We start from the raw sequence: 27,718 nt of genomic DNA on the forward strand, positions 1-27,718 counted from the left end.
CCAAGCTCTTAATGCTCCGGCTGCCCTCCCATCCGAGTTCCTGACGCCATGCCCACGGACTCTCATCAAAGCCCTGGCTGCTCAACCACCTACCTGCCCATCCTAGCTTCTGAAACCCTGAATGATGCAGGTATTTCAGGTATTTACTGTGGTCAAAGTAGTACGCATATACATTTTTACCTTAAAAATTGGTCCAAAAAATTTGAATATTACACACATATATATGGTAGCTTTTATATCTTAGATCAGTGGTTCTCAACCTTTTTCTTTCCACTCACATACCATTTTAAGTATGCCATAGGTGCTCTATGATTAGTAGGGATTGCTTAAGGTGCTATGTGGGTGGCAAGAAAAAGTTTGAAAACCACTGTTTTAATCGTACCTAATTGACTCGTTATGTGCACGGTTTCATAATGCCAAAGGAAATGGACCAATGACAATTTTTCTCAAGCAAAATATTTCAGTAACAAATGAGTCTAGAGCAGTGATTCTCAACCTTCCCTTCCCACTCACACACCACCTTAAGCAATTCCTTACTAGAGCACCAATGGCAAAGGGATTACTTAAAGTGGTATGTGAGTGGAAAGAAAAAGGTTGAGAACCACTATCTTAGGTAATAGATTTGTTTTATGTTTTTCTTTATGCTAAACATTAAGTCCATAAAACTATTTCAAATTTGGATGTACCATTAAATATTACTTTTAGTGATGTCAGCATCAAAATCTTTAATGTCAGTGAATGATTTTCTTCTGATTGCCACCTAAATAAGGTTAATCCAGTCATGTGGCAGACAGTAAAAAGTGTTGAGTTGAAGGACCTGTTCTAATGCTTGGATTTTTCTGTAGTTCAATGACTCCATCAGAAGATATGAAGTCTTCATAAAGTTTTGTGTATTTCTAATGTGCATTAACCACATTAATGCTACCACTTTTTTCTCTCATCCAAAATGATTGTTTATCCTTGGTCTGCACAGATCATTGGATGGGGGAGAAAGCAGAAAGAGTACTAATTTGGAGGGTCAGCCACAAGTGACAGAGCAGACCTGAAAGGTGGGATGTCAACTCCTGTTCCAATTTTCTATATTACAATGGTTTTCTGCGCTTCTGTTAAATAGGATTAAAAAATAGCTTCTCACTCGGAAGCAAGAGTGAACCATAACTGAGAGGAGAAACAGCCTGAAGAAGTTTTCATCATGCACTCCTGCGAGCATTTGCTTCTTCATTGGCTCTTCTTTACTTTTACAGAGTCAAAGATGAGCTGCAAACTGGGCCGATCTGCTTCGACTTCAGGTGTGCCTCCTGCATCAATCACCCCTCTCAGGCAATCCAGCGAGTTGCAACAGAGCCAGGTACCATCGCTAGCCAGTCCAGAGTGACCTCATGGTTCAACATGCCCAAAAAAATTATCCCATCTCTGTCCTTCATTTTATTGCCAGCTTGTCACTGTCTTCCTTGGTGTCGGTCATTGGCAGTAGTAGGTTTTCAAAAGGCAGGACACACTTTGTGGCTCATTTTTCAGTCTTTCTTTTTTAAAAGAGAAAAACTTTTCATCCTGTAAAATCTGACTGTGAATGATATGTACTCTACATACATTAATATATAAATTTTCTGACTTCTTCATTGTTTTATGTGTTTTAGCAGATTTGTGTATCTTTAAAATGAACAAATCTGATAAAAAATGTCTCCGATCTCTCTTTGCTGGTGTACATTTTTTAATTCACTGTGCCGTCATAAAGACTTGCAGTGTTGTGATGTGTTGTTGCCAACTTGTACATCTTTTAGTGGAGTCAATCTTTGTTGTTGTTTCTCGGTCGTTTTCTTGTGTGTCTGTTCTTTTTGTGATAACATCACATTTTGTGTACATTGTCTTTATTAAAACTGCAAAGAACATTTCACGAAAGGAGTTGGGAGCATTGAAAATCATTGCAAATGACGTTTGGACGGGCTACCTCTTAAAGGTTTTTCAAGGAAAGGTTTTTTCCAAGATAATGGGGAAAAATATGGAGTCTTCTGTGGGATTTACAAAATGAGTGGTTATTACATCACATCCTGTAACTGAGGCTCCAGATATTTACTCACAAAAGCAATCATAATTTCAGAGCTTGCCTCTTGCCCCAAAAATATTGGTAAAAATCTTAGGAAACTTCATTAATCCATTTAGTAAAATAGTTTGGCTTGTGTATAAATCAATACTTGAAATGTCATATCTTAAATATTAGTTTAAAAAAACTCAGGACCCCAAGTAATAATGACATAACGGTGCCTTGATTCTGTCACGTTAAAATTTCTACAGCATATTTTATTTACTGTGTACTGTCATATTATTTCCACATTTGATTCTCTACGGCGAGCACACTATTTCGTGATGTGATCAGTTGAATCTATACATACACTTGAACCATCGTGATCAGATATTCATAGTCTTATCACCAATGATTAGGCACAATCATTTTTTTGAATGTTACCATGATGAGACCAAAGGCAGAAACATGGCCAGTACTAATGAGTGCAACTGGAAGGCATTCAGTGGTAAATGGTCATTGGAATTTGGAGGAAAATCCTGCTAAACCCATTGATCAGTCTCACAGAGGTGAAGATGTTTAAACCCAAAAATATTCTCCCTGATGATATTTGACTTGATCCACACACTGCCAGAAATTTCCAGAAATGGTAAGTAGTCAAAATGATTTTTAAAAGAAGCACTAAGAGGGAATTTAATTTTGCATTTTAGCAATTATTACACACAATTTAAAAAAACTTGCTCCTGGACGAGAGCAGCATTGAATTAATAAGTCTCTGAAATTTTGGACATACTGAAAACCTATTACTGATTTTCAGTCATCTTAAATCTCTGTTCACAAATCATGATTATATTTTGCAATCTTTGTTCTCTTTGCCATTTCTCTGAAGTCCCTTTGCATAATTATTTGCATAATTATTACAACCATGCAACCTCAAAAAGAATTGGTTACCTCCATGTAAATAGAAATCAAGTGGTTTCTGTAACAGAACCCATTTTATGCTGAATGGCAGGTTGTATCGGATCAGAACGGAAGGGCGCAGAATAGCGTGGGAGAAATAGGAGAGATGTACTCAAGTACTCTTACCACACAAAAAGCAAGACATTCAGCAAAGAACAGTGTCCACTTTACATGAGATTAATAAGTGAAATTGAAATGTTTCATTATCTTTTGCAATTAAGCATATAGGCCAGAAAACTAGAGTGATGGACCTCATTTTTCAGTGTGATGAGGTCCAGATTGTCATCTACACATGATCTATGTCTGTTTACACCAGATGCCATATCAATGATGGCATGAATATATCCAACCTGACATTGCTGTGGAAATATGCAAAGCAGACAGACCATGGCTTCAATCATCATTTAATGACGGTTTGACATCACTGCAAAGGTCTCTTCAGCTAACGCTCCCTCTTAAAGATGCATGGCAGTGTACATGAAATGCCATTCTTATCATTAAACCCATAGACAGTAAAACTCTGCTCTCCCTTTGTTTGGAAAACCTGATGGTCCACTTTTCCTCATTGCTGTGCCCTCATTGACATGCCAGATCCTTTTCACCCTTTAAACTCTCAGGGCTTGTGTGCGATACTGAAGAGTTTGAATGATAAGCAGAGATTGGATAGGCTGGGACAGTTTTCTTTCGATTGAAGAAGCTGAAGGGTGACCTTATAAATGTCTATAAAATTATGAGGGGCAGATAAGATGGATTTCACAGAGCCAAAAGTAATTCTCGCCTCTCTTCTTATCACCTCCAATTAACACCGTTTGTCTGTTAGTCTGTACTCCTCCCCCTCTCATTCTTTCCTTGTTTCCCAAGCCCTTGAATATACATGCCTGTCTCTCTTTTTCACTCATTCCCTGAGGAAGGGTTCAGGCCACGTCGGTAATACAGTGAAACCTCGTTGGAACGCAATTCGTTAATCCGCGGAAACGCTTATAGCGCAGGTGTCTGTGTCTAACAGCCACAAACTCAAAAATGACTCATTTACAAGATGTGTATGTTAATATGTGGTGTTTAAAGTCTGGAAAAACAACCAACTGAAAAACCTCACAAAGAATAGCGTATACAGAGCCGTTGTCATACCCACACTCCTGTTCGGCTCCGAATCATGGGTCCTCTACCGGCACCACCTACGACTCCTAGAACGCTTCCACCAGCGTTGTCTCCGCTCCATCCTCAACGTTCATTGGAGCGACTTCATCCCTAACATCGAAGTACTCGAGATGGCAGAGGCCGACAGCATCGAATCCACGCTGCTGAAGATCCAACTGCGCTGGGTAGGTCACGTCTCCAGAATGGAGGACCATCGCCTTCCCAAGATCGTGTTATATGGTGAGCTCTCCACTGGCCATCGTGTCAGAGGTGCACCAAAGAAGAGGTACAAGGACTGCCTAAAGAAATATCTTGGTGCCTGCCACATTGACCACCGCCAGTGGGCTGATATCACCTCCAACCGTGCATCTTGGCGCCTCACAGTTCGGTGGGCAGCAACCTCCTTTGAAGAAGACCGCAGAGCCCACCTCACTGACAAAAGACAAGGGAGGAAAAACCCAACACCTAACCCCAACCCACCAATTTTCCCCTGCAACCGCTGCAACCGTGTCTGCCTGTCCCGCATTGGACTTATCAGCAACAAACGAGCCTGCAGCTGATGTAGACATTACCCCTCCATAAATATTCGTCCGCGAAGCCAAGCCAAAGAGAGAAAGATCTTATTATAGGGTTGAGTCAGAGTATTCTGTTTTCCTGCTTCCTGAATCATGACATATATGCATCTGTTCTGCCACTCAGCTGTAATGCAGTACGAAATCTTGAACCCCGACTACCACATTCTAATGAGGTTTAACTGTATATCTTTACCTCCTACGGACGCTGCAAGACTGGCTGAGTTCTTCCAGCATCTCTGTGTTTTTACTACAATCAGACTTTTGTGTTTCACTCTGTTGAAAGGCATAGAGAGGCACTGTACAAACCACTTGTTCTCAGGCATGAATATAATAGGGATTTCCTTTGTAGTACAGCCTGTTTGAGAGAACAAGTAGGCAGACTACAGAAAAGAAATGCAGCTAAAGAGACCTATTTTCTTCAGTGATAAACAAAAATGGACTCATCTGTAGTTAAATCAAAATCCACTCATATCAGCCACTCATCAAGATCATGGCTGATCTACCTCAACTCCATTTTCCTGCATTACCCCAATTTGCAAAAATATCCAAAATTCCATTGATTGATGTTTTGAATTAACTCAGTGACAATAAAGATGCCCACTCTTAAATCTCATGCTCGTGGTTGGCACAACCACAACCTCAGTGCAGAGCAAGGACTACAGTTAAAAGTTGCTGCAAGTTAACCATGGGAATGACTTTTTTCCTCATTAGATTCCTCCTGGTTGGATTTGGTTGCAGCTTTTCTAATTTGCTGTGGCCTATTAGCCCTGTCTATTCTGAGAGGAGTGTCACTCAGTTCTACCAGACAACCAGATGAGCAGAGCATGATGAGGATTTAAAGTTTCCCCGTTGAGCTGGTTGCCATTGGATGAGTGTCATGGGTCATACAGCCTTCTTCCACAACGAAAAGTGTAAGGCTAAGCAGTGCCTAGTGGCAGTTATTTGCCTCGAAATTCATTCCTGTTCAGTAGCACCAAGCCTGATGTGAAATCAAATTGCAGTTACTTCAATAAAAGGAACGTGAGAAGCAGAATGTAATGGCCTGACAGCTGCACACAGTAACCAGTAAAAAGGATCCAGATCCGAAAGTCGAGAGTCCCAGGAAAGGATCCCAACCTGAAATATTGACTGTCCACTTCTCTCCAGGGATGCTGCTTGGTCTGCTGAGTGCCTCCAGCTTTCCTTTGTCTGACTATACAATATGCTCAGTGATTGGGGGTGAAGTCTTGGCAATGAAGACTTTGTCCTGTGAACACCTGATCTGTTTGCAGTATTTGAGCCTTAATGGCACATCCATAGCTGACCCAACATCCAGGGAAACTCATTCACATTTTCTACAAATGTGGGCAGCATGCATAAAATAAAACCCATCTGGCACATAACATGACAAATAAATGCTTTGAAGCAAGGTTTTTGTTTTGGGGATTGTTTTGGAGCCACCTGAGACAATTTCAGAGCACGGTGGCCAAGATGTGCAGTGATGTAAATGTGGTTGTTAAGTTATTGAGACCAGGACCATTCACCTGGGGTCATAAACTTCAATCACACACATGGCAAGTCAGGAATTTAAATTAAATAAGTTTGGATTAAAGAAGTTAGGTGACCCAATGCTGTTTTCCTTCTGTGCGACTGGATTCAAATCGATTGGTAAGTGACAAGATGAATGGTACATTTAACACAGGGCCAGAAATTTGCTCAGGTTCATCTAATTGTGTTCTATTCTTGCACAGATCTGATAATCATCACACATTGTGCAAAGTTCCTCTTGGAACATTGCACACCCAATTTAATCACATTGTTCTGAGATCAACTCTTGCAGAAGGCTTTGTCCGATGAAAATCTGCTTTGCTGCATTTGGGTTATTATGGAACACCAATGGCTGACTAAATCAAGAAATCCCATCAACTGACGACATGGCTCATGCCTACGGTGCACATTTCAATTACACACGTGGGATGAAAGCATTCAACACAAGGCTATCTGGCACATTTCACGTGGCTACTCCCAGAACAACTATGTTTGATGAACACTAGCCTGGAAATGGCTCTCATATACATAGAAAACTACAGCACAGTACAAACCCCCTCAGCCCATGCTCTATATACCTACAAAAAAAATACTAATTCCTCCCTACTTCATAACCCTTTATTTTTCTTTCAGCCATGTGCTTAAGAGTCTTTTAAATGTCCCTATTGGTCCAGCTTCTACCACCACCCCACAAGCTCCTACATCTCTGTATAAAAAACATCCCTGACATCTCCCTTAAACTTTCCTCCTCTCACTTTGTACAGATGTCTCCTGGGGTTTGCTATTCTTACCCAGGGGAAAAGATGCTGGGTCTCCACCTTATCTCTGCCTCTCATAATCTTGTAGACCTCTATCAAGTCACCTCTCATTCTTCTTCGCTCCAAAGAGAAAACCTCGAGCTCTGCTAACCTTGCCGCGTAAGGAATTTTTCCCAATCCAGGCAACGTCCTGGTAAATCTCCTCTGCACCCTATCTATAGCCTTCACGTCCTTCCTATTATGAGATGACAAAAACTGAACACAAAATTCTAAGTGTGGTCATCAATTCATACAGTATGGAAAACCTTCAGATAGCCATGCATGTCAACTTTCGAGAACCCATCGACACTAATCCCTCCTTCCAGCACTTGGCCCCTGTGCTTCTAAGCTCAACCTTAATTCTTAATTATTGTTATTCCAACTACCCTTTAGGGGAAAGGATTCTTTCTTGGATCCCCTCTAAATCTTCTACCTCTTCTATTGCATGGAATGACCCCAAAGAATCATGGACATCAGCTCCATACTACTATCCCCTCTCCTCAATTTTCAAAAACACCCCATCCCAGAAAAGATCAACACATGATCACACCATCCCCTTCGCACTTTGTCCCCTGCCTCAACTCCCAAAGATACATCTCGCAAGGTCTGATACTAACCCCACTCCGAGTCACCGAGGCTCCTCATGACCTCCACAAACAAATGTCTCCACATCTCACCCACCATTCATAAGAATTTAAGAAATAGGAGCAGGAGTAGGCCATCTGGCCCATTGATCTTGCTCCACCATTCAGAGATCATAGCTGATCAAATGATAGTTCATCTGCAAGTTCTTGCCTTTTCCCCATATACCTTAATTCCCCTTCCATGTAAAAATCTATCCAACCTTGTTTTAAATATATTTACTGAGCTAGGTTCCACTGCTTTCGTGGACACCTCACACCAGGCTCCCCTGGTGTCACAACATTTGTCAATTTTCCTTTGATCAGCAGTCATCCTTCCCTTCCCACCCTTCCAGTTATCATTGCTGGTATGAATATGAATGCTTTTGCTTTGAGATTCCGATTGGTGAAGGGACACAGAAACAACTAGACAATTATAGCAGATGACATACCTTGAAGTAAAATGTGCAAAGTCCTTTAAAATTAGACATACAGCATGGTAACAAGCCATTTCAGCCCACAAGTCCGTGCTGCCCAATTTACACCAATTAACCTACACCCCAAATGGTGGAAGGAAACCGGGGAAAATCCACGCAGACACAGGGAGAACATACAAACTCCTTACAGACAGTGTGGGATTCAAACCCCAGTCCCGATCGCTGGCGCTGTAAAGACATTGCGCGAACCACTACATTAATCGTGGCACTTTTGATTCAATCGGTCTTAAGTCTTAAACACAGTGCAATAATTATGATGATGGATCCACTACCTAAATAGTTTGAGCTCATTGCATTAATTGGTGTGTCTTTATAACAAAGCTTCAATGAAAATCCTGAATTATCATACTGAGCAAGTTGATTTCCAAGTATTTTTTAGGAAAGGACATTGTCATCTGTGGCAGGTCTGACGCTCAATACGCCAATGTGTTGGTCCTCATTGTGGGTTAGCAAATAGGGATAGACAATAAAAGCTGCCCTTTCCAGTTTCATCCAATTCCCATGAACAAATTAAAACAATGTTGTACAGCCTCACCACCATGAAGCCATGCAATTGGCGCCCAACCACAAAGTGGGACACAAAGGACCAGCAACCATGAAACATTGGCACCTCCTCTCCCTACAGGTTTTCTCTGAAGAACTCATCAAAGTACAACATTGTTAACCATTCATCGACAGTCCCACACCTTGCAACCAACCATCGCCGGTTTTCATAGCGCAACATAACAAAAAATTCCAGTCAAATTCTGAATGAAATCCTCCCATATTCCATCCAAAAATCAAGATATCAAACTTTGTATAGTCCCTTGGTGCCTAGCATTCATGTATCTTTGTATATATTGCTGTTCCTGTGTAGTAGTACTCCAGTGCATTCAGTGTGGCTGGTAGAAGTTTGCTGACTTTGGGTAAAGGAAACATGAAGCCAATGAAGGCCAATCTGCAGAAGGTTCTGGCCTCGAAAGTTCAGATGTGGTCTACAGTACCTGGACAAGGCAACAGCAATCCACACTGGCTGGCTGAGAGGGAATGATAATCGTTAAAACCTGCTGCCATTCTGTGAGAAAAAGGCAGGGAAAGGTTCAATTTACACCAATTAACCTACACCCCAAATGGTGGAAGGAAACCGGGGAAAATCCACCATGCCAGAAGTTCAATCTGTTGGAGACTGCTGTAGCTCACTGATAATCCTGCATGCTGTAACCAATAGCCATAAATATCTCCTTCTGAGTTATCATTGCATGTGGGCTCACCCTATCTTACTGAAGTGCAAGTTTGACTGCATTTTGACTTCACGAGTGTGTGAATAGAATTGTTCATCACTTCATTGTTGAGAAAATAGGTTCAAGGTTCTGTGCCAATTTGACACTGGATTCTCACATCACAAATTTCTGGCTGACCTGGCAAACAGAGAATTTCATTGTGTCTGTCTATTCATTATCTTCTGTGGCCATTATGGCATCCTAGCCTTTATAAATCAAAGTATTGAGTATAGGAGTTGGGATGCTATATTGACGTCATTTAAGACATTGGTGAGGCCAAACTTGAAATATTGTGAGCAGTTCTGATCGCCAAACTTCAGGAAGGTGATCAATAAGATTGAAAGAGTACAGAGGAGATTTACTAGGATGTTGCTGGGTCTTCAGGAGTTAAGTTACACTGAAAGATTAAACAGGTTAGGACTTTATTCCTTGGAGCGAAGAAGAATGAGGGGTGATTTGATAGAAGTTTACAAGATTATGAGAGGTATAGACAGAGTGGATGTGAGTAGGTTTTTTCCTCTTAAATGGGGGGAGATAAATACAAGAAGTCATAGTTTTAAGCTGAAAGGGGGAACATGAGGGGGAAGTTCTTCACTCAGAGAGTCGTGGAAGTATGGAATGAGCTGCCATCTGATGTGGTGAATGCAGACTTGATCTTGAGTTCTAAGAATAGATTGGATAGATGAATGGATGGGAGAGGTGTGGAGGGTTATGGACTGGGAGCAGGTCAGTGGGACTAGTGAAATAATGGTTGGCACAGACTAAAAGGGCTAAATGGCCTGCTTTCTGTGCTGTAGCATTCTATGGTTCTATTTCCATTAAGTTCCTCCTGAGTATTTTGCATCAAAACCCATGCGTGTGTTATCATCTGGCAAGTTAGATTTTGCATTATCATTTATCCCCATGCTGGCTAAAGATCCCTCATGACCAATACCTCACCAGGAGCAGATCCCAGCTTGGTCTTGTTGTTTAATTATATCAGAGTGAATATCGGAGCTGATAGGCAAACAGGACTAGACCAGAATGCAGAAATGCTGGAGGAACTCAGCAGGTCTTGCGGCGTCCATAGGAGGTAAAGATATACAAGTGATATTCTTGGCCTGAGCCCTTATTAAGGTGTGAGTAAAAAGCAGGGAAACACCTGAATTAAAACACTGAGGAGAATGACAACTTGTTTGGCGTATCCAAGTTGAGCCGAAAGGCTCGTTCTATACTGTATGATTCTGTGGCTCAATAGTGTTTGCAAGTGTGAAATCCAAGCATAGTTTCTCTTCATTCATTACTCTTTTTGCACTCTCTGGCAAATTGGAAGTTAGTAGTGAAAGATGTGGGAAGTTGGTAAGGAACAGCATCTGCGTACTAAAGACATTAGCCCCTTTCACACTTGTCAGTGATCCCAGGAATCGAACACCAACCGCCCTTTAAAGTGGCAAGTGTGAAAGCAAAATCTGCTCAACACTGGCATCAGATGACATCATCTCATGCCAGGGATTACCAGCCTCAACCCCCTAGTACAATCCACGGCGTTGAGATGAGGGAAGTGTGAAACAGGCAGCAACATTGCAGGCACTTCCAATTAAAGGTCGAACAGACCAAATGCCAGGGATAAACCCTTGCAAGTGTGAAAGCGTTCAGTGTCCCGGTTAGGAGTGGTCTAGTGTGAAAGGCCAAATCCCCATTCCTATCCCGGGACACTGAATTGCCAATTTATTGGGATGCAAGTGTGAAAGGGGCTATTATTGGACAGCTTCATTCAAGGGTGTCACACACTTCTGGACATAGCCTCAGCACTCGACTTTCTCAGTCAAGACAAGAACCAATCAATTCATGGTTAATTGCTGCTAGTCTTCGGAGAGAGGGTAGAATATATACCCAAATGTAAAATATACAAGGTCTGGGTAACATGGAAGTTTTGATTAAACATTGGGCAATGTGTGTAGGCTGGGAGAATGCAGCCATGCTCAGTGAGTGAAGATATGGTAGATCGTACGAGCGATTGGCATGTGTCAAGTTTGTAGATAGGTGAGTGATAAGGACAATAATTTGAGAATTAATGGAGACCAGAGCGGCAACTAGTGTGATATAGTATATGACACTGCTGACCTTGACCACAGAATTTCTCACAGTACTGCATACAGCTCGTTGCTGCTTGGCTGTTATTATCCTCCACAGCTCTCTACTCTTGCTAACTTCTGAACATGTCCAGCGTTCTATGGATGGAAGATCTTTCCTTCTCCTTCCTTCCTCCATCAAGATCCACAAACTCATGCAGACCATTCTCTCCCGTGTCATTTCACCCTTCACAATGTCCAACCACAAGCCACCTCTCCTGTGTTATATGTGTGCATTCATTTTAAACAAGGCATGCAGGTTTAACTATATTATCCATACCAGTAACTTCACTGGCATAAACAGTTTAGGGCTATTGAAGAGTGCTATCTCAAAGGAAATCTTTTTCTCCTCTTTATGGTGCATTGGTCTGGAGTTGTCTGGATGTGAAAGCAGTTTTTCTCTCTCAACATTGTCAGAGCACTTGGTGATTTTTAAAGGCCTCTTATTTTCTGTAAGTCCCTGATGAATATTACCAGTCTCTGTAAAAATCCATGCTTCCACTATTTATAGTCAGATTACAGCAGGTTAATATAGCCCACATGTAAACAACATCACCCTCAAATTTCCACTATATAACTATTTCAAACACTGAGCTCACAGAAAGGTCATGCCTTGTTTTATTAGCGTGACAGCTAACACTGCATCCCACATGTAAGAAAGGATAATTGGTGGGAAATATAGTATACGAGTTAAAGCCTGCATGCAATGCTTAAACTGAGCACACACACATCACGGTACCTAGATTCTTCCGGGTCATTGAATCTGATCATGGTTTAATTTGTAATTGAGTGATGCATGCTTTTTCTTGGCTTCCTAAACCATAACTTGATTGTTTACAGATACATTCTGTCCAGTATGGTCATGCATTAATCTTGGTGTCTCATCAAAGAATTACATCCACCACAATTACCTGAAGAAAGTCATGACATCTCCATAATCAGGTAGACATCTATGTGACATCTACCTTTTATCTTCATAGCAATGATTAGTTAAATGCTTCCAGATTTCATGCAAAGTGTCAACATTGCGATTTTATTTCATCCTCTCCTGTTCCTTGGACTATTTTGAATTCAAACCATTTAGACAAAGTTTGTACATGATTGCTCCCCAGTCTGTGCCCAGTTATCTCTGGGTGCCTCAAGAGCAATTTAACAACAGCAAGAGGTTGTCTATTTCTGGATTGCAGCCTCCATTTTCCCATTACTTGGCGGAAACACCTATTTTTTTTAATAATCAGTCCTGATTTACACGGTTATTGAAAATGATGGCATTTTCTAAAACTGCTTGCTTCACCATGCCATGTTATGTAAGGATAGAATTCAGATACTTAATCAAATCAAAAGGACTCACTTCTGACATAAATTCATAATGTGAACACTGGGATTTGCTTGGAATGGTTCACTAACAACACTCGCTATTCACTAACTAAAATAATCTGCTCTTAACTTGAGCAGATCCTTCAATGCCACTTCTTCAAGGAAACAGTGCTGCCTGATTGGAGTGCAGAGCCTTCCAATTAAAAAATCCAAAGAAATACTAAACCGATGCATCTGGTGAAATGGGAGGCCAAGCTGTCAAACAGTTGAATATTTGTGATTATCTATACTGCTTACAATCATTCAAAGACTAATTAAGTAATCAAGCGAAATCGAAGATTAGGAGAATTTAATAAATCACAGTAAAATTATGAATGTAAAAATACACAGTATAGCTGGAGGAACTCAGCGTCCACAGGAGGTAAAGATATATTAACCAACGTTTCGGGCCTGACCAAAGAACAGGAAGATGTGAGAATAAAGACTGAAAAATGGCAAGGAGAGGAGTCCAGACCAACAAAAGCTGTTAATTGGATATGATAAGAGGAAAGGTGAGAATTGATTTCAGCTTTGTGAAATGAGTCAGAGGGAAAAGGGAGGAGGGGAAGGAAGAAAGAGAGAGAGAGAGAGAGAGAGAGCGAGCACTAAGGGAAAGATTTCAAGGTAAGTAAAATTATGAAATATGTTTAGATTATTTTGATCAATTCAAAAAATGTAAATTACCACTTTGCTTTCTCCCACTTGGAATGAATAGAGATACTAAATCAGGCCCAGCCTTAGTGCCAGTCGCCATAATTCTATGTATAATTGGTGGGAAACTACAGGAAGTTTACACTCCACCCCTCATGCCATAAGGATTTGAACGTCAGTGAGCTTGACATTTATGAGGAGGAGCGCAAACTCCTTCACTGTTGCAGTGGTAAATGATAGCAGAAGCATGTAGAACAAATGCCACCCTTTGTACCAGCTTGAGTTTCCATAGTAATTCATCCAAGGTAATTTACCCATAAAATACAGCTTGTTGGAGGTTTTGAGTGACAATCCAAAATCCAAAATCCCAACAAAAAAAAATCTAAGAATGCATCGCACTTTGCAGGGGTGGTAGATTGCTAGTGGTTCTTCCCCTCAGATAAGTTCACCTGATACTCATTCAGGTTAATGTAAAAGGCTGGGTAAAGCTATTCAAAGATGAGTTTAGATATCCCCTCGTATCCTGGTCAATAAATCCCTTCCAAACCAACACCATCAAAACCAATGAGGGGCTCATGGTGGTCCGGTTTGTGTGGCTGATGCCTCACAGCTTCAAGAAGCTGGGTTCAATCCTGATCTCTGGTGCTGTCTGGCTGGAGATTCTCCCTGTGTCTGCACGTGTTACCTCCAGGTGCTGCAGTTTCCTCCCTCATCCGAAAGATATGCCATTGATAGGTTAATTGGCCACCATAAATTGCTCTGTGTGTGTATATATATAGTGGTATAATCCCAGAAGAACTGATGAGAATGTGGGGAGAATAAAATGTGATTAATGCAGGATTACTGTAAATGGCTAGTTGACAGCTTGCACATAATCAGTGGGTCAATGTCCATACGATATGTCTTTATGGCAACTTAACTTGTCACATTAGTGGAGCTTGTTGAATACAAATTGTTTGCACCACTTTCCCATGACAATATTCCAAAAGTAACATTACTTTTATGGCAAGGATAGGCTTAGAGAGTAAAGGGCCAAATGCAGGCAGTTGGGACTAGTGTGGAGGGGACATCTTGGTCAGTGCAGGCAGGTTGGGCTTGAGGGCCTGTTTCCCTGCTGTGTGACTCTGACACACTTTGAAATATCCTGAGGATGAGATCAAGTGCTATTTAACTGCAAATCCCTCTTTGTTACCTTTCCACTCAAGAGTGTCCAGCTTTAAATGTTTTATCTGCCCTCCAAACTGAACCATGGAAAACAAATCAACTGCTGCCATGATCGCTGCAAAGCACGCAGAAAGGAGAAGCCATCTGATGATCAAGTGAAAGGTAGCACCATATTCAGCTTCACGCTCTCCCTGCAATCAATATCCTACAGTAAAAAAACTGAATATTTTTCTCTTTAAGATATTTTTAAACACTTGAAATAATCCAAAAATTAAACAGCACAATTATATATTGAAATACATATTACAAGAAAAAGAAAAAACCACCCCCATTAATTCAAAACCCCTACCACTATACAAGACTGGGAAAAAAATAACGTGGGCATCAAGTGACAACAATCTGGCAATAGACAGCACAGCATCAAAGGTTATAACCCCCCCAGCCTAAAACTTTAGATTATGGTCATGGTCCATAAAAGAGACCCTTGTCTTTAGGAAATTAGTATTTGAATCTTTAATGGAATATCTAATTTTTTCTAAACTTAAACAAGACATAACATCACTTAACCATCGTGCATGCGTAGGTGGTGTTATCTTTCATGCGATCAAAATTGCACGTCTGGCTATCAAAGAAAGTAAAAGATAAAATTCAGTTTTGAGTTGAAGTCGATAAAACATCATCATCTTGAAATGATCTGAAAAGAGCAATTAAAGGGCAAGGTTCCAACTTAACCTTAAGAATCTTTGATAATGTTTGAAAAATATTTTTCTAATTTTTTTTCTAAACTAGGGCAAGTCCAAAACATGTGAATCAAAGAAGCCTCAGCAATATTTTTCAAGTAAAAACACGAGGCTGGAGAACTCAGCAGGCCAAACAGTGAACTTTATATAGCAAAGATATAAACATAACCAAAGTTTTTCAATGTAGTTTTGATGTTTAGCTTGCATTCAGATATTTTTAATAATATTATAATACAAAATAATTAAATTCCATATTTACAATTTTTTTAAACATTTAGACATACAACAAAGTAACTGGCCCTTTCGGCCCACGACCCTATGCCGCCCAATTACATGCATTGATCTACAACCCCAGGTACATTTTTGAGGGCTTTAGGCAGAGCTTACCTAAATTTTACTGATCTCAACATGTGGAATTATATTTTAATCCTTAATAAAAGGTTTTTTTTTAATTGTCTTGTATTGCAGGAGTGGTCACAATGTCCATCCTTAGGTGTGTTGACATCCAAATTGGGGAAAATTGTATCGTCGGCTCCAAAATATAGGTGCAATTCTACATAGGCTAAGATGATGGGCTCCCTTCCCTCAAAGTTACAAGTGAACTGGTTGGGTTATTTATTGCATCAAGCATCTTTTAATTAAACTAGCAACCGAACCGCTATTCACTCCAGACTTATCCAACAAAATAATAAGGTTCTTCGTGATGATTTTACACTTCAGATTAATTTATAGATTTTAAAAAGGGGAAATGAAGATGATTAATTCTCTTTATATCTTTGTGAAAGAAAGGGTAGTTTTCCCACCCTGAACTTGTGGGAGTGCGTAGGAGCAGCTTGAACATCTGTTGAATGGGTCCTCAATGTGTTTCTCCAGCTGTTTTGTCAGTTGTTTGTTGATGCGGTCAAAAATGCCACACACAGTCAGAGAAAAACAACAAAATAGTCTGTGTGCGGGATTCAGAAGATGCACCCAGTTCTAAGGGAGTGGAATGTGCAGAATAGATTCCAGAACCAAGCTGCAATCTTTTGCAATTATTGCAGTGTTGCAAGTTTGAAATGTACTCTTCTTGGTCACAAGTTACACTTGGACTGGAGGACGTGTCATTAAATAAGGAGCCTTGCTAATCCTGTCTGGTGAGATGTTGGCATCTTTCTCACAAACGGAAGACAGTTTGGTTCACAATTCATTGGGATTACTTTGATCTTGCTGCTATTTCCACTTTTCAAACGCCTGGTGTAACGGCCAATTAGTACTTTCCTCCCACTTTATGGAAGTATGCACATGCTACAGATGAAGACGATTTACTAAAAGAATTATCGGAATTAAGAAAGATTATGTTCAAGTATAAAGATCCATTGTTAATTTAAAACATATTGTCAGCAATTTTGATTTCTGGGGAAGGAAAAAGATGAAGAACCCAGTTCTTACCAAACTTTATTTGCTTCATATATCTTTAGCATCTTTCGATTTGATTGAGACGGTACTGATTTAATACAGACATCAATTTCTATTCTTATATTTAACTCTTAGCATATATTTCTAAATGGATCTTTCATTAGCTTCATTGCTATTTCATTCTGTCCAATGCTAATGCCCATTCCATATGAGGTGCTCAACTCTTCAAACCATACTTCTGCGTCCTTTTTGTCTGCATGTTTCCTTTACCTGATTATATGACTTTATGTTCCTAATCACAGAAATCCTAACTCTTGCAAGGCTCTCCTGTCCTGCGCCCCAATGTTCTCATCTTTCAAATTCATAGACATCATCTGTAAAGCATCAAATCCTTGTCCTCATTTCCAAACCCCTTTAGTCTCAGCAGACTCCTCCTGGGATATGTTCCAGTGAAGCCTTTGTACTCCCTCTTTTATGTGGGCATGCCTGTCTCCAAAAGTTCAACACATGGAAAAGTTGGGACTATTTCAGTCTTACCTTCTGGAAGTTTCTCTTAAAACTCTTCTGTCAATCCTTCTCATCATTAAAAGTTCCTTCAAAAGTTTCTGTAGGACCCACTCTCTCCTTGACTCCCAGGTTTTCTCAGGCCTCCCCACCCATTCCCCCTATTCTCAGGTATCCTCTGCCATCATAGGAGATGCAAACTTCCTCCCTCACCACTATCCAGACACTTAAAGAGTCCTTCCAGGTGAGGCAGAGATTCACATGCACTACCTCCAACCTCATCTATTGCATTCGGTACTCTCAGTGTGGCCTCCTCGACATCAGAAAGACCAAGTGTGGACTAAACAACTCCTCTGCCAAACACGTGGTCTATCTGCAGTGGCCATTTTGAGTTCCCAGTTGCAAGCCATTTTAACTGCACTCTCCATTCCCACACTGATGCTTGTCCTCAGCTTCCTCAACCCCATGATGTGGAAAATGCAAACTAGAGGAGCAGCTCCTCATAATCCATCATGGCAGCTTGCAACACAATAGCATGAATATTGAATTTTCCAATTTCAGGAAACCAGCACCACCTCTGTTCTCTCCACCAAGGGCCTCTCACATCATCATCTTTACAACTCTCCCCCTCCCCAACTAGCCCCCTGTAACTTAGTTTCTTTCACCTGCCCCACCTGGTTCCATCTGCGTAACAACCACACAAACAATCCACTGAGTATCCTATCTCCTTACCATCAATTTTCACTTCTCCCCTATCTGGTTCCCCTTGTTGCCTTCCTTTCTTATTATTATCTGCAGCTCTGTTATCTTCACTCACCACCTCATTTGCACCCAGACTCTATCACTATGTCAACCCTTCCCTATGCCGCATGGCTCTATCTGCCCATCAATTCGTCCTCAGCTGGATCCACCTATTGCTTCCCAACTCCTGCCTCTCCCCTTTGCTACCTAGTACATATCTCTTCAGCTGAAGACTTTATTTGAATATTTGCATATTCACATTTTTGAGCCCAAAGGATAGTGTTAGCTTGTATCACCAGTTTGGAGCTAATCTTTGCACTCATGAAAATGAATTCACAAACTTTCAGTTTCCTCTCATCCTGAATTGACAAACCTTTTTACATAGCAAACACTGCAGGAGAGAGTTGTGGCTTAATATCTCAGATTATCTACCTTAAAATATCCCGCTAGAACTAGAGGGCATGGGTTTAAGGTGTGACGGCAGAAATTTTTGAGAGACCTGATGGGCAATCTTTTCACCGTATCTGGAATGAGTATGCACAGTTTGGACACTTAGAAGACATTGGGACAGGTATATTAATGGGAAGGACTTGGAAGGATATGGAGCAAATACAGGCAAATGAGTCTACCCAACAATGCCAACTTAGTGGTCATGGACACATTGGACCAAAGGGCCTTTTCTGTGCTGTCTGATGCTGTGAGTCCATAAAGGAATATTTGGATTTCCGAGTACTTAAGTAACCTTATGGCTATAATTGGTGAAATCATTTTCTGGTCAGGCTGCAGAAAAATGATTCCACCTTAGTTGAGTTCACTCTAAAATATCCCAAGCCTCATGGTGAAAATAAATTTGCATATTAAACGTGTAAATGTTTACAGAATCAGAACTTACTGTCGTGAAAATATCACAAAATGCTTTGTTTCACGGCAGCATCACAGGGGCAAATATTCCTATAAATAAATAAATTAGTGCAAAGGAAACAAAAGTGGGGTAGTGTCTGTGATCCATTGTCCATTCAGCCATCTGATGGCAGAGGGGAAGAAGTCATAAGACTAGTTCTTCATATTTCTGTGAAAACTGGTTCATTGTTGAAAGAACCCGACTGAGGAAAGAAGAATGGTTTCTAACAATCATGCTTTCCCCCAAAATGTTTACTTAACATTAGCCAGTTATTTGTTTTTTTCTCCAACTCAACACTTCTGTTTGGGTTTTAAATGATGTACCAGAATCAGAATTCATCATCATGAACAGATCACAAAATTCAGTGTTTTGCAGCAAGCATGCATATAAACCACTTTAACAACAATAAATAAAAACACAAAATAGCACACGAAAAGTAAGGCAGTGTCTTTGGTTCATTGTTTATTCATGAATCTGATGGCAGCAGGGAAAAAGCTCGTTTTTAGACTCTTGTACTTTTTTCCCGATGGTAGCAGAGTGAAGAAGGCATGACCTGGGTGGTGGGGGTCTTTGAGGATAGAGGCTGCTTTTTTAAGACACCGCCTCTTGGAGATGTCCTCAATGGAGGGAAGGCCAGTCAGTGCCTGCGATGTCGCAGGCTGAGTAAACAGCCCTGTGGAGTTTTTTCTTGTCCTGAGAGTTGGCGCCTCCATACCAGATAGTGATGCAACCTGCCAGAATGTTCTCCACGGTATGCCTGTAGAAGTTTTCGAGAGTCTACAGTAACATACTGAATCTCCTCAAGTATCTCACTAAGTATAGCCACTGGCGAGCCTTCTTTGTGACTGCATCAACATGGAGGGAGGCTCTAGGACAGATCCTCAGAGATGTTAATACCCAGAATTTGACCCTCTCCACTACAAAGTATCCTTTGAAGTGATAGTCATATTAATTCATTATTACTTTTTCTTTTCTGCGCTACATATTCTTCTTCCACATGATTGTACTCATTCGTCAGTTTGTAAAAAGCTGCTAGTCCATACCAAAATTAAATCTAATCTTTAAACTTTCCAATTAGAGAATTGGCTTTGTTCGTAGATTCTGACAGTAGCCAACAGAGGGAGCTTTTGTACTCCAGTTCACCGATTTTAGTGATACTGGCATATAAGACCTTAGAAGTGTGAAAACATTCTATGCTGGGGACTGGACTTTTAATTAAAATTGCAATATTCATAATACCCACATGATCATTTCAATATATTTAAAAGTCAAGACTATTCAATTTGAACAGCATTCTTCCATTTCCCTGCCCATTATATTTGACACAAGTAGCAATGCAATGAAAATCGTTCAAGATTTCATTCAGAAATATTTGAATGGAGTTTATTTAATGAGATGTCAGATAATTCTAGGTTTGGTGCCATATTACTTATGTTTATTAAAGAGCATCGAAGGAAAAACAAAATTACAATGGTAAAAGTACAGTGGGTGTTGAAAATCCATAATAAGTATAGAAAACACTGTCTGAACAACGGTTGTAGAGAATGAACCAGAGTTAATCCCTCAGGCTCTTAGTCTGTCACCGGTTCTGATCCTTCCTCTCTTTCTCCACCTAAAGCATACATCTTACAACAGAAGGGTGCATTGTAAAGCTCACATGTTAGGTTGAGGAAGGTCCTGAACTGAGCACTGGGAAAGTTCTGCCACTGGTAAGATTTGTAGCATTGCCCCATTACATCATGTCTGCTCTTGACTGGCTAAATTAAATCTGTTTTTCTCTCTCCGGAGATGATGTCTGGCCTGCCGACCTTTTAAATTTTTTTTTCATGCCAAAATTAGTCTTTGCCAATCAGCGGAGATAGTGTAGCGATTAGCTCAACGCTATAACAGCACTGGAAACCCGAGTTAGAATCCGGCGCTGTCTGTAAGGAGTTTGTGTGTTCTCCCTGTGTCTGCGTAGGTTTCTCCTGGGTCCTCAGGTTTCCTCCCACTCTTCAAATTGCACCTGGGGTTGTAGGTCAATTGGGTGTAATTGGGGCAGCACTGGCTCATGGGCCGGAAGGGCCTGTGACCGTGCTGAATGTCTAAATTTTAAATTTAAATTAAATTTGTATCCATTTGTTCATCCCCATAAAATAGCACCAATGTAATGTCAAGATTGGACATTGGACATTCATTGTTCCTTCAGGATCAATTCTTCCAGTCTTCAATGCCAGTCTCTGGTTCAAATGAATTATTTTATGTTCAGATCTGCTCATTGGTGTGAGGTTATCTGTGTAGGGTCAGACTTTTATTTCTTTTCAGTAATAGGTCACCATCCTTTCACAGCCCTGGTTTATTGGCTTCTGTTGATTACTTCTGACTTTATGCTCAGAAATCTTTCTAGGGAGTGCTCAAGTTTAATGACATGATGAAATGAATGTCAGTTACCTTTAACTATTCACTCATCTTCCTCAATGAGAGAGATCTGTGTCTCATCTACATGTTAAGTGTAGAAATTCTGATATTTGATGGACTTTATTAACAAAATATACCATAAGAGCAAAGAATAACTTAATTGTCAGAGTCAATATAGCAACCACAATAACTATAGAAAAGATCTTGCCATCACTTTATAGAAGTTAGTACATACCAGGAAATATTTAATTGACTATAAGGACATTTTTAGATTGCCTGAGATTGTACATGGGGCTATATCAATGCAAGTTTTTTTTAATTTTAGTCTGTGACTTGATAAACATTTGGGAACTGTTAAGTACTTGTTTTGAAGTGGGAGCACCCATTACTTGTGGAAGGTTCATTCATCAGGAAACTGAACTGAGCACCTCCAGGCACAATTCTGGCAAACGTGGATAATTCCAGCATCATTTGTGAGCGTAATTGCGCTATTAACATGTGCAAAGCTCATCTCGGAAAAATTAGAGCCACAATGTGCAACTTGTAACAATTTTTATTAACCCTCATTGAAACAAGAAGCATTACACTTGCAGCAAATCTACAATGAGACATGAATTAATGGCCCCCCATTGGGGCATCAATTTTTTTTTAGCCGAACTTTCAACCACGTCTATCTTCCTGTGCTCCAATTTTGTCTGCACGCAATGATCTGTGCTCAGTTAATGTTTGCAATTATATAAATGTTTCCACTGTGACGCTGCCATAAAACAACAAATTTTGTGACATGTTCATGCCAATAATTTCTAATTCTGAAAGACTGTACAATTGGTGGCCCCTTGACAACCCTGTGCCTCACAGTGACTTGGCGCCATTCATCGCACATAACAGCCCCCACACACCGCGTCATGTTCAGCCCACTCATGCGCCCCTCTCTCATGGCCACTGCAGCCATTATACCACAGGGAATGGATTGGATGGTCAGTGCGGCACTGACGATGTAGCTGCAACTTCTCCAAGTAATTGGCTTAAGGAGATGAAATGGAACAAACAATTATATGTGAAAACCACCCTAACCATTCGTCTCGAGTTTTCCATTGTTTTGTGGGTCACTCGACTGGTTTTTATACTGCACAGTGGCCAGTTGGTACCCCCCAAAAAAGAGTAAAGTCCAATTCTTTGATATTTAGATATTCAAACGCAGCTCATGCTCTGTTCATCAATCAACTACAAACAGTTTTAAATACCATATATTTTCTTTACAAGTTCATTCATACAGTAATACCCCTGTTATCCAGAATTCAAGCAACTGGCAAAAAAACTCAAGGAAACTAATTAGGTTAAAAATAGCTTAAAATTGGTGTGCCTCACCGTTAGTTCGTCAATCAGTGCAAAGCGCTATCTCAAGCTACCAGAAAATTCATTTATCCGGTATCTACCATTCACCACAGGTGCCGGATAACAGAGGTTTTACTGTATATGCCTGATGAATATTCAGTTAAACTTCGAGCAAATATTGATTAAGTGATGAGTACAGTCTATTATAAATCTGTAGCAAGTGGAATCAGGGAAGACTTTGGTTGGCTTTGTAACCAGTATCTTGACCCCCTCCTCTGTTCCTGACACTCAAACAACCTTTTGTGGCCTTTACATTGTTACATAATTACTGACTTGCATAGATCAAGGTTGTTCTCAGAATAGAGCTGTTATTGTGTGTATAATGTTAGCTTATTTGGTTGATGAGATCAGCAGACTTGTTTTAATAGCCTGTCTAGCTCGTATTAACGTCATTCTTGACAATGAACCACAGAAGTGTATAAGTTGTACAAATGTTAAACTGGCAGCGTGCTACTGACAGGATTGGAGTATCCCTTTTCAAATGCTGGCCACATACTTGGCCCAGCTGTCCCACACTTAATTGTTAATGAATAGTATTTTCTGCCAAATAACATCTGCTTTCATGTTAGAGAGCAGGAGGACACGCTGTTATCCATGACATCATCCCTTTCCTTTGAAAATGAATGAGAAGAGTTTCTCAGCTGACCAGCAAAGATTTCTTTTTCCAGCAGAAAGTCGTAAATGATTTAACAAACGTTGATTTAGTATGATTTATTTAATAGTTATTGATTTCGATACTTGATTTGCAGTAACAGAATAACCACTAGGTGCCAGTAAATGTTCTTATAATCATATCTGTGAAGCAGTAAGTAAATTGATCTATTTACCAAATTAGAGATCAAGTATATTGTATTTTTGTAGCTAATAAACTGTCTACCATAATTACACACTATCTATTTCTAGGCAAACAATCAAATTCTACTTTGATTTTTAAAAACATGAATCTGACAAATTCATTGTGAGAGAGAAGGTCAACCGGTCCTGCAACGTCAATAGGAGGTAAAGATATATTACTGATGTTTTGGGCCTGAGCCCTTCTTCGAGGAGAGAGGAGGGGATGTGATGTGCCCTTCATTGTGTTGGCTGCCTTTCTAGGACAGCAGGAAGTGTGGAGGGAGGTTTGTGCATAGATACAATGCACTCTCAGTAATATCCTTAGGATGATTATATGTAAAATTCTTGTCATTTAGAATGAAAACAAATTCTTTAATGTAGCCAAGACACCCCAGGATTCTTCGTATGAATGTTACTAAGTTCAACTTTGAACCAAACATACATGAGCAGATGTTAAGGCAAATCATTCAAAGCTTGATCAAAGAGGAAAGTTTTATTTCTCAGTTTTGTTTTCTTCCGCCCTTCCATTCATTTCCACCTATGACCTCTTGTCAATTGGCCTGTGCTCCTCCCTCTGCCCCTTCTTCCCTCTCCCCCCCACCTTTATATTCAGGCACTTACCTGCTTTTTGCTCACACCTTGAACAAGGGCTCAGGCCTGAAACATTGGTCTTTGCTTCCTATCAGCGCTGAGTGACCTGCTGAGTTTCTCCAGCACTTTTGTTCATTAAAGTACAATCACAGCGTCTGCAGACTTTCCTGTTGGAAGAACAGAGGAAAGCTTTGGATATGGCAAAGCTCAGGATATAATTTCAGATCTTAGGTGATGTCCATTAAAGGCAAATTAAGACTTGTATGATTACATTTAGGCTTAATCTAGATACCGGAATTGGCATATCATGGAAGGTCACATGACTGGAGATTACAGACTGAGGATTCTATTTCTTACAATATAAAAGAGGAATTTAGAAGATATAGAGCGGTGGTTTTCAAACTTTATCATTTCACTCACAGCTTCCACTTTAAGTAATCCCTGTGCAATAGATCCGTGATTAGTAACAGATTATTTAGGGTGGTAGGTGAATGGAAAGAAATAGTTTGAAAACGACTGTTTTAATCATACCTAATTGACTCGTTATGTGCACGGTTTCAGAACTCCAAAGGTAATGGGCCAATTACAATTTTTCTCAAGCAAAATATTTCAGTAATATTTAGGTCTAGAGCTGTGGTTCTCAACCTCTTCCCCCCCGCCCCCGCCCCCCATTCACATACCACCTTAAGTAATCCCTTACTAATCACAGAGCACCTATGGAATAGGGATTACTTAAAGTGGTATGTGAGTGGAAAGAAAAAGTTTGAAAACACTGATATAGAGTACTTTCATCAGGATCCTTTCTTTCCCCACCCCCCCACCCCCCCAGAGTATTTGCAGATTCATTTTATAATGTAAACTTCATAGGCATGCAGGCACATAGAGATAAAATTGTAATTACAGTGCGAGAGTCACATGTACCAAAACACAATGATAGAGGATGTTTTGTGGGTAGACAAGTTAGACATCTCATAGATAGTGCATTAAGACAGTACAAAAGTGCAGTGTAGCATGGAGACATCAGCTGGTACGGAGCAAAGGCAACTTAAAATACTATTTGGGGGTTCATTCAGGAGCCTGATAATGGAAAAAGAGCCTATCCTTGAATCTGGTGGTACACAATCTCATACTTGTGAATCATCCTCCTGACAGCAAGGGGATGAAGAAAGCATTTAAGAGATGAAATGAGTCTTTTCATAGATTGTCTGCTTTCCCAAGGCAATGGGGGGTTGTTAATGGGATCTACGAAGGGGAGGAAGGGAGGGAGGGTTGTGTGATGACCTGAACTGCATTAACAACCATCATTTTGTTGTTTCCTATATCTCATTTTTTTGTTTGTGTGTGTGTGTGTCCCAACAATGTGGCTACAACTATGCCTTCATTTTCACCAGCTTTTGTACTATCACTGCAGAGCTAATTCACTGGCATGGCATATCTTCACAGCTCCAGCCTGGTAATCTACTTATCTAGTAGCAACCTCTCTCTCTCACTTTCTTATCAATAATCTCGAACACAATTTGATCACAGATCATTGAATTGTGCAGCAATCCAAAATTGCATGTTCTTGCTTCTAATTTCAAGTCCATTAAAAAAAAAGTATCAAAGCTTTCTCCCTTCAGCTGCGGGCACAAGCTAAACATATACCTTTTGACTATTTCATTTTTCTTTGGTGAACAGTGATCATCAAACATCTCGATAACCTTGTCAAACTTGCCCTGGTCTTCTGCCTTAGCAAAAACAAATGCATTGAAAAACTCTAGAGCTTGAGATCCCATCAGTGAGTAGCAGTGCAATCTTTCATGCATCAGGTTTGCTATCAAATCCAATGGCTTGCAGGTACAGCATGAATCTTTGTTTGAACAACCTTCACCAGTGGTTGACATTTCCAGTCCAATTTACAGCATCAGGAATCTTTACACTCTCAATATCTCTGCTGATAATGACTGATGCACACTCTGCACACTCCTGGTATTTTTTGCACTCCTGTGCACACGACACACTTCTGGTACCATGTGATGTTTCTTTTTATTGTAATAAAGAATCGTGGGTTCTTTTAAAACAACTATATAAGCTGTAGACTCAAGACCATGTGGTGGCATCCATCTTGAATCCAACCAAAGCTGCAACAAAAAGAACTAATCTATGACTCCCTCTAGTGGTCAGGACAATCACTAGCACTCTATCATTACAAAGGCTACCTCAGAAAATATATTTAAGACAAGGTTGGAGTTGGGGAATTAAGAGATTCGGGGAAAAGGTGGATAGGTGGAGACCATCAGCACCCATAATCCCATTAAATAGCAGAGCAGTCCTACTCCCTGCTCCTGTTTATGTTCTTATGTCAGAATAGAAGAATGGAGAAATTTTAAAATATTTTTTCTTTAAATTAGTTCATTAATTTTTATTTAGTTGTTGAACTGCATTTTGTCATTGACCTGTTATTTTTTAAATTGCACTTTATCCTTACAAAGTTGAATATGTGATTTGTTAAACAAATGGTGTCCCGAGTAAGTTTCAGAGACCTCTCTCCCACCAACTGGGGAAACTTGTCTGTGGTACAAACCCAAAGCAGCAAAATATGGGAACTTACAGTCTATAGTTTTTATTGTTTGTTAACGGCCTGAAATACAAAGAACCTACTATGTTAAAAGCCACAGGTATCGCAATATAAATACATGTTTGGAATTTTGTGTGATAATGTGATCCTGCTTGGTGATTTTCAACATGTTTGACGGTCAATTCTACAGACACCTTTCACTAGGGAGAATTTGGATTCATCCTTTCTATCCTTGCATCTTAGATTCCAGATTAACAGAAAATGTAATATTCCACAAAATTTCATTTAGTCTACCATAAGGCAGACATTGATTTTCCATCAGCAGAAATTGCCAGCATTCCATACAGTCAGAGAAAGAGAAGCAAAAGAGTCCCCCCCCCCCCCCCCCCATCCAGTTGATGAATGTCTATGGATTCGCCTCCAGTGTTCCCGCGGCCTCGTCGCCTTCTGTCCACGTCATCGGCAACCCGAGCTCCAGATCCAAACCTCTGACACGATCAGCAAACCCCTCAGCAGCCTCGGCACCTTCTTGCATCTCAATTCTGATACCTGCTTTCCCTTCAGCCAGTCTCAATCCAGTCTCCAGTAGTCTGCAGCCTGGTGCTAGTCCCACAATCCCACAATTGAGGTTCCTCACCTCAAGTCACCGACAGCCCGCCGCCTGACCAATCAAAGAGCTGTTTGAAAGACGAATGTTTTGCAGTATGTTAAGGCAACTGGAGCTCTGCTCATCTTTTCTTTCATCTGCGGGAGCATCATCATTTAAAGTGAAGCATCATTTTGGTTTTTTTTGGTACATGATGAAAACACAATTGTGGTCGGCGACTGTGTATGCTCTACTACTTCTGTTCCCTCTGGTTTTATTCCTAAATATAATCCATTGGGGAGACTTCATAACAGCTGCTTTGTGTCATCTACAAGTATGTTCTGTAAACAGAGCTCAAACACTTTTGTGGAGAAAAGCAAGTATGTGATTAAGCTGTTTATAA

The 27,718-nt window shown here is 40.4% G+C and overlaps 1 protein-coding gene across 1 annotated transcript in view; it reads left to right on the forward strand.

The window, feature by feature from the left end:
* The window catches only part of nyap2a (neuronal tyrosine-phosphorylated phosphoinositide-3-kinase adaptor 2a), a 144,492-nt gene that overhangs the window by 113,358 nt on the left and 3,416 nt on the right, over window positions 1-27,718 (forward strand). Inside the window, exon 6 of the mRNA XM_069897881.1 lies at window positions 1,245-1,348. Within this exon, the coding sequence (XP_069753982.1) occupies window positions 1,245-1,348 (104 nt within the window). The remainder of the gene's footprint in view (window positions 1-1,244; window positions 1,349-27,718) is intronic.

The sequence above is a fragment of the Narcine bancroftii genome, chromosome 9 (assembly GCF_036971445.1).
Source record: "Narcine bancroftii isolate sNarBan1 chromosome 9, sNarBan1.hap1, whole genome shotgun sequence".
NCBI classification, from domain to species: Eukaryota; Metazoa; Chordata; class Chondrichthyes; order Torpediniformes; family Narcinidae; genus Narcine; species Narcine bancroftii.